The 6,363-nt window shown below is 46.6% G+C and overlaps 3 protein-coding genes across 3 annotated transcripts; 2 read left to right on the top strand and 1 right to left on the bottom strand.

Moving 5' to 3' along the window:
* Positions 1 to 1,232: 1,232 nt before the first annotated feature.
* On the bottom strand, positions 1,233 to 2,926 carry BDV37DRAFT_267216 (uncharacterized protein). The gene is made up of 2 exons (XM_032084007.1): positions 2,507 to 2,926; positions 1,233 to 2,433 (listed from the first exon to the last, which is right to left on the bottom strand). The coding sequence occupies exons 1-2, from the start codon at positions 2,733 to 2,735 to the stop codon at positions 1,916 to 1,918; spliced, it is 747 nt and encodes a 248-aa protein (XP_031934174.1). The 5' UTR covers positions 2,736 to 2,926; the 3' UTR covers positions 1,233 to 1,915.
* A 1,034-nt stretch (positions 2,927 to 3,960) lies between these two features.
* On the top strand, positions 3,961 to 5,467 carry zrfB (low-affinity Zn(2+) transporter ZRT2). The gene has a single exon (XM_032091423.1). The coding sequence runs from the start codon at positions 4,239 to 4,241 to the stop codon at positions 5,319 to 5,321; it is 1,083 nt and encodes a 360-aa protein (XP_031934173.1). The 5' UTR covers positions 3,961 to 4,238; the 3' UTR covers positions 5,322 to 5,467.
* A 274-nt stretch (positions 5,468 to 5,741) lies between these two features.
* fkbp3 (peptidylprolyl isomerase family protein FPR2) lies at positions 5,742 to 6,306 on the top strand. The gene is made up of 2 exons (XM_032084006.1): positions 5,742 to 6,064; positions 6,118 to 6,306. The coding sequence occupies exons 1-2, from the start codon at positions 5,829 to 5,831 to the stop codon at positions 6,284 to 6,286; spliced, it is 405 nt and encodes a 134-aa protein (XP_031934172.1). The 5' UTR covers positions 5,742 to 5,828; the 3' UTR covers positions 6,287 to 6,306.
* Positions 6,307 to 6,363: the final 57 nt, after the last annotated feature.

Here is a 6,363-nt window from a genome sequence, read left to right as displayed (position 1 = left end):
ATGCCCTCCAAAGACACCGCTACGTCCCGAATTCTAGTGACATACAGCCTGAAGAGACAATGAGAAAGATAAACAATTACAGCACAGTTCCTCTTCGTATAAAAAGAGCTGAAATTGAGCTTGGAATCTCAACACCTAGTACTCTTCTTAACTCTTTCATATCTTAATATCATCAGCCATATACATTCAGGGGTCAGATTAATGTGTTTCATCATAATAGTGACTTACAGAGAAAGACCTTTACTTCCCTTATATGGTCCAAGTTTGTTTGCTTTGGGTATTGATTAATAGTGATACTCCTGGATATACTCTTCTTGATTGCCGTCACAAGCCCTGCTCGACGTCCTTGAACTGCTGGTGCAAAGCCCCGAGTACATGGACTTTGTATTTTCTATGACCAACATGATGATTATACCACCGTGAACCGGCAAAGAAACTTACCAAGGCTCCTAGGTAGGATAAATATATGTCGGTGAGTTCTGATGAGAACTATGATCAATCTCCTAAGAACAAGTTTAGTTTTGAACAAAAAATAAACCAAAAAAAAAAAAAAGGCTTCTACCCTATGGTCAGGATATCTAGGAACTAGCTTAAACGCAAAACATTAGTGATTTATCAAGGCCAAGTGGGACTCTCTAGTGATGAGCATTCTCCAGAAACCATGTTACATTCTATGTTTTGTTGAATAGGCTCTGCGGAGTAAACGGTGAAATTGTATGAGGAGGTGAAATCTTTGACAAGTATTACCACTTTTAGGGCCATTTGCGGACATCGTTCTGTTGAAGTACTTCAACTCAATGATAAGTATTATATATCAATATGGAAACCAGGTGGGCTTTGGAAGGTACTTGTTGTGCGACCCGAGCTGTACATGAAGAAGATCTCGCAGGAGAGCAAACGGAACGACAGGTGTCATCTCGTATGTTAGAGTATGGTATATAAATACCAGTGAGAAGAGAGTTATCCGACAGGTTTAGGGTATTGTATATATAAAGCCGAAGAACGTGAGGACTATGAGCCCGAGAGCAAGAAACCTGAATGGAATTCCAAGGCAAAGACGGATCCCATAAGCGCTTGAATAAATAAATCTATTCAGAGATGCGCCGGATTTACATAGGACTCTCTGGAGCAAATCAATAATGGGTACCACGAAATTAGCTCATACTAGTATAAGGACTACTATACTACTCCTGTGAATGACATATATATATATATAACATGTCCTATAATACCCAAAAAATAGATTATGATTTTCAATCGGCATGTTTTCCTACTATAGTATTTACCTAGATTTCTCCAAGTTGGCTGCGCAGTTCAAGGGACTGGCCAATTTAAGGGAGTGCCATGTACATGCGATTTCTGCCTCAACATTTTCCTTGTCGTTCCTCCGCGCAAAACTACCACTCTTCATAGGCGAGGAATAGAAATGAGCCAGTATAGCATGCCCGTATTTCACGTGGTAGACAAGGTCGGCTTGATCTCTGCTAAAGTGATGGTGTAGTGAATAAACAGTCGCCATTTTCAGCTCCAAATATGGTGTCACATGAGCTGCTCTCAGTTGGCTGCCGTGCTAAGGAGAAATATTTCCTAGGCTTGGCTCCGAGGCAAGTTTGTTTGTCAGAGATTCCTAACCAACGCAGTAGTACTTTGCTTTCATCAACTGTCTACAACCTGTCATATTAAAATGAACGTGAAGTAGTACCCAGGAAATAGTCCTCCAAATCCACTCATGTTCATTCCATGTGGTTGTGTCGCTGGCTTCGTTATCCTTGACGAGTTCGGTAGTTGCTGGGGCTCGGTTGCTGGTTTCACTGACGAGGCGATGGATGCCGAGTGTACGCTGCACAGAGTTTCGAGCCCAGTATGGGTGCAGGTATGATAATACCTCCTGCTTCGACTGGTAAAAATGTCTAGATCAACTGACATCTTGCTCTTCATCCACATCTCCCTGGGCTTGAGTGGACATCCACTCCTCCATTAGAGCCTGGCGCGTGGGCTCCGAAGCTCCCGTGCTTGCTCTAACTTTGTCCCCTGTACGCGTAACGAGTAGGCATAGAATCCAACCGTAAATGTTGAACCCCTCATAGTTCGTCCTGAAGCGCAACTTCTTATCATCCGGTTCCTCATCCTTTCGACATTTCGGGGCGCGTGAACTGGCTGTGGCTTCAACTGCTCCGTCTGCATCTCGTTGGCGTTTACTCGTTCTATCGTTCTCTTCAGTAGTGGCTGGGGGGATGTCGCGCAAATCAACATTAGATTCGCTATCGCTCTCGACCAAAATACCTGCATCGGCAGCCCCGCTTGAAGTTTCCGTAGGTTGGGATGGATTTCTTGCTCTCGATTCGTTATCGGGCTCGTCGAACTCCTTGTGTCGCGTGAGGAGCGAGTGACGTGTTCGGGATTCACGGAGGAATAACGAAACCTCGAAGTCCTCTACATCAATTGCATGGTTAGTGATTGGCATGTTCTCCGGATTCCGCGGTAGGTCCAGCATCGGATTTGATACCTTCAGCTATCACATCTTTCACTGGTTTCCCTTTCTTCCGAGCAAAGAGCCTTTCGTTCTCCTCGCGTAATTTAGGCAGAACTAGCGGGCGAATGGCAGCGAATATCCGTGGGAGGACAGGCTCGCGGTTGTCGAGGAGCCATCGAGTGTCCGATGGGTTTTCCAGGTAGATCCGGCATTCGAGGATAGTATACTTGCTGATCCTGAGGTATCGACGAATAGGAGCCATACTGCGATCCGAGTATTTTCAGAGCTGTAGGAGTGGAACTCGCAGCTAGAATTGAGCATAAACCAAGGAAAGGGGGGACAATATAGTTGAGTAGAACTTCAAAAGCAGGGGCGACTAAGGTTTGGTTGACTGGTATGACATAACGGTCAACCTCCACATGATCGGAAGGTTTCTGCCAAGCTGTGTTTACTCATTTGCGAATCTGATAAATATTTACTCGTAACTGTTAATAAGTATTCCTTTGACTATGTTATTTTATCTGGATTTACTCGAGGTAGCTACATACTCTCTGGTATATCTAGCCACTCAGGAGAAGGTTTTGTTGTTACCTACTCATGTGATTCAGCGTCCTACTACTGAATGATTAGTTCGTAAATTATGTAAGGCGGCTGCCTTTTCCAACCCCTCCAGGGCCTTGCTACACCGCTTTCCCTGTCGATAAACCCCACGTTCATTTCTTGTATGTATCACCTTCGGAGGATATACTCATAGATCATGGACCTGTAGTATTGGCAAGAGCACAATGGGCATTCTAACCTTTTAATGAAAGCCCTATGTTCGGTACTTATACCATTTTCAAGGAGTACTATGGCACAACCAATCCACTAAGAACTGGACCAAGATACAGCGACTTCGGGAACCACAGATTGAAACACGCAGTTGAGTAGATTAGTATGAGTCACGTGATGGACCCCCACAGACAAAGCAAGAGGTTGCCAATCAGATGGGCAGAAAAGGAGGGTCAGCACGTCCCCAAGGTCCTCAAAGAAGTCCGAAAATGTCTTCAGATCCGCTGGCCTCCAAGGTCCTCGTCCACTGTGACCGCACGCCAGCACAAGTGGGACATCGAAATCTCAGCGCCCTTCCACCATGGACACTTCCAACTTCCTCCTCGTTGGTGTACAGTACCTCCTAGAACCATCCTCACATCGGTTCCTGAGGAATAAAGAACGAGTCCTTGTTACGTCGAAACAGGCGTCCTTCATCATACACTGCGAGAAGTGACATACACACTGCGTCGTGCTAGGCATACATACATCCCACGCTACACTCCAAGGTCCTCACCTCGAGACCTGATCCTTACCGCCGCTTCGTTTGGTTGGATACAAAAGACACTAAGCATACACCAGAAGTGGAGTTCAAGGACCTTGCGGACATTCAATCACATCGGTCGACACCTCGTCGCACAACAAGATTTGATATACGGGTAGCGGGGCAGGAAAACCCATAAATTGGTCTGAGATACCAAGAATACCAAGCACCGGCATCTTGCAGTCTAAGAAATCTTCGCCCCCCTTGCGAGTGTCTCCGTTCGTTTCCCACGTGGTTTCTATATTGGCGAATTCCTTCTTACCTCAACTCTGAGTTCTATTGGGCTCTCGTGCCTGCCAGAGAGTTTCTTTTCCAGTTGTTGCTCCTGGCCCGTGCCGTTGTGCATCGGTTTTTGGAAAGTCATCTGCCAATCTCTCCAGTAAACCAAATCCATTAGGGAAGTGGGACAACATGGATGTTCTACACACTCTTCTCACCCGGGATGAGAATGCGGGGCCCGCCCCTGCCTGCGAGACAGGCAACGAATACGACGGTCGCATGGGTTTGCGTATCTCCTCTATCTTCGTCATCATGGTCGGTTCGATGTTCGGTGCTGTCTTCCCGGTCTTTGCCGGACAGTTTCGACGTACGAAGTATTTGGAGTGGGCTTTTTTCGTTGCCAAATACTTTGGCTCCGGCGTCATTATTGCTACGGCTTTCATTCATCTGTTAGCTCCTGCTGAGGAAGCGTTAAAAAATGAATGCCTGACAGGCCCGATCACAGAGTATTCATGGGTCGAGGGTATTATCCTAATGACCATCGTGGTGCTGTTCTTTGTCGAGATGATGGTCATGCGGTATGCTCGGTTTGGCCAAAGCCATGCACATGAATTGGCGCATGAACATGACCATGACCATGACCATAGAGAGACCAAGACTGCTAGCTCTGAGAGTGGTTCTGAGGTCTTGGACAGCAAGCATATTCCCGGCCGGGATCATCTGGGTCACTCCCGCGACCACCATGACCCTGAGAGGGCTTCCCATGATTCGTCTCTCGAGGAGTATATGGCACAGCTGACTGGCATTTTCATTCTGGAATTTGGTATCATTTTCCACTCTGTCTTTATCGGCTTGACCTTGGCGGTATCCGGTGCTGAGTTCGTTACGCTCTATATCGTCCTTGTATTCCACCAGACTTTCGAAGGTCTTGGTCTGGGGTCTCGACTGGCTACAATCCCCTGGCCTCGCGCGAAACGTTTTACCCCATATCTTCTGGGCATTGCATTCGGTCTGTCGACACCAATCGCGATTGCGATCGGATTGGGTGTTCGCAAGTCGTACCCTCCCGAGGGCCGCACCACTCTCATCGTTAACGGAGTCTTCGATTCAATTTCCGCCGGTATCCTCATTTACACGGCACTCGTGGAGCTTATGGCGCACGAGTTCATGTTCAGTAGCTCGATGAAAAAGGCGCCTATCCAACACGTGCTGGGCGCGTTCTTCCTCTTATGCTTGGGTGCTTTGCTGATGGCTCTTCTTGGAAAATGGGCTTGATTTAAGATTGTCTATTTTATTTTATCTTGTTCTATTGCTGTGTTACTGTGTTCAATATACCCCATCGGCAGGCTGTTTGATTTATTGCTGAGTTGCACTATTTCTTCACTTCTTGACTGCTGCACTACTTCACTGCTTCTACTAAGTATTTCCGAGAATACAACTTTTGCTCCTATTTACTTTTCACACATGTTAAAAGTAATTATACAATCTTCCAGGACTATTCTACCTTTGCCATTTAGTAGACAACAACCAATCTATTAGTTTAATTAGCATACCATACTCAAGTAACTGGTGCCTGAGGTAACCTAAAACGAACGAACGCCGGAGTTACGCCAGACCGCATTTAATCTAATCTCCGCATAAAGCGACCCAACCAACCACGTTTCCTCAAACCACCCCCAAACACCAAACACCAATCTCCAACTCAACTTAACTCCCTCACGCAAAACCAAGTCCTCACTTACCAAACACGCACACACACACACACCCCCCCTAAGTTTCAAAATGCGTTTCTCAATCCTCTCCACCCTCCTCGTCTCCCTCGCGACCCTCTCTACCGCCGCCGAACTCGGCATCGAGAAGACCCACGAGGTAGAATGCACCCGCAAAACCGTCAAGGGCGACACCGTCCAGATGCACTACAAAGGCACGCTCCAGTCCGACGGCTCCGAGTTCGACTCTAGCTACAAGCGCAACTCGCCATTGAAGTTCAAGGTCGGTTCGGGCATGGTTATCAAGGGGTGAGTTTGGCTTTCTTGTGATGGGACCTGGGCATTAGGCTAATGGTTGGAAGGTGGGATCAGGGTCTCCTGGATATGTGCATCGGTGAGAAGCGCACTTTGACTATCCCCCCTGAGTATGGCTATGGGTCTCGTGGTGTTGGGCCCATCCCTGGTGGCGCGACTCTGATTTTTGAGACGGAGTTGGTGGGTATTGATGGTGTTTCGAAGGATGAGTTGTAAATTTGGTTTGGGGGTTAGGCTTTTTTTTTTTTTTTTTTTTTTTTTTTTTTTTTTTTTTTTTTTTTTTTTTTTTTTTT

The sequence above is a fragment of the Aspergillus pseudonomiae genome, assembly GCF_009193645.1.
Source record: "Aspergillus pseudonomiae strain CBS 119388 unplaced genomic scaffold BDV37scaffold_229, whole genome shotgun sequence".
Classification (NCBI taxonomy): domain Eukaryota; kingdom Fungi; phylum Ascomycota; class Eurotiomycetes; order Eurotiales; family Aspergillaceae; genus Aspergillus; species Aspergillus pseudonomiae.
Note: the sequence above shows the minus strand (reverse complement) of the source record. Positions and strands in the feature narration are given on the sequence as shown.

What these genes read in the sequence shown, in the direction of transcription:
- BDV37DRAFT_267216 (XM_032084007.1), bottom strand. Translation starts at nt 2,735, where the DNA reads ATGGCTCCTATTCGTCGATACCTCAGGATCAGCAAGTATACTATCCTC. An exon ending in GAAAGATGTGATAGCTGAAG is followed by an intron (nt 2,434 to 2,506) that starts GTATCAAATCCG and finishes CAATTGATGTAG; the next exon opens with AGGACTTCGAGGTTTCGTTA.
- zrfB (XM_032091423.1), top strand. Translation starts at nt 4,239, where the DNA reads ATGGATGTTCTACACACTCTTCTCACCCGGGATGAGAATGCGGGGCCC.
- fkbp3 (XM_032084006.1), top strand. Translation starts at nt 5,829, where the DNA reads ATGCGTTTCTCAATCCTCTCCACCCTCCTCGTCTCCCTCGCGACCCTC. An exon ending in TCGGGCATGGTTATCAAGGG is followed by an intron (nt 6,065 to 6,117) that starts GTGAGTTTGGCT and finishes AATGGTTGGAAG; the next exon opens with GTGGGATCAGGGTCTCCTGG.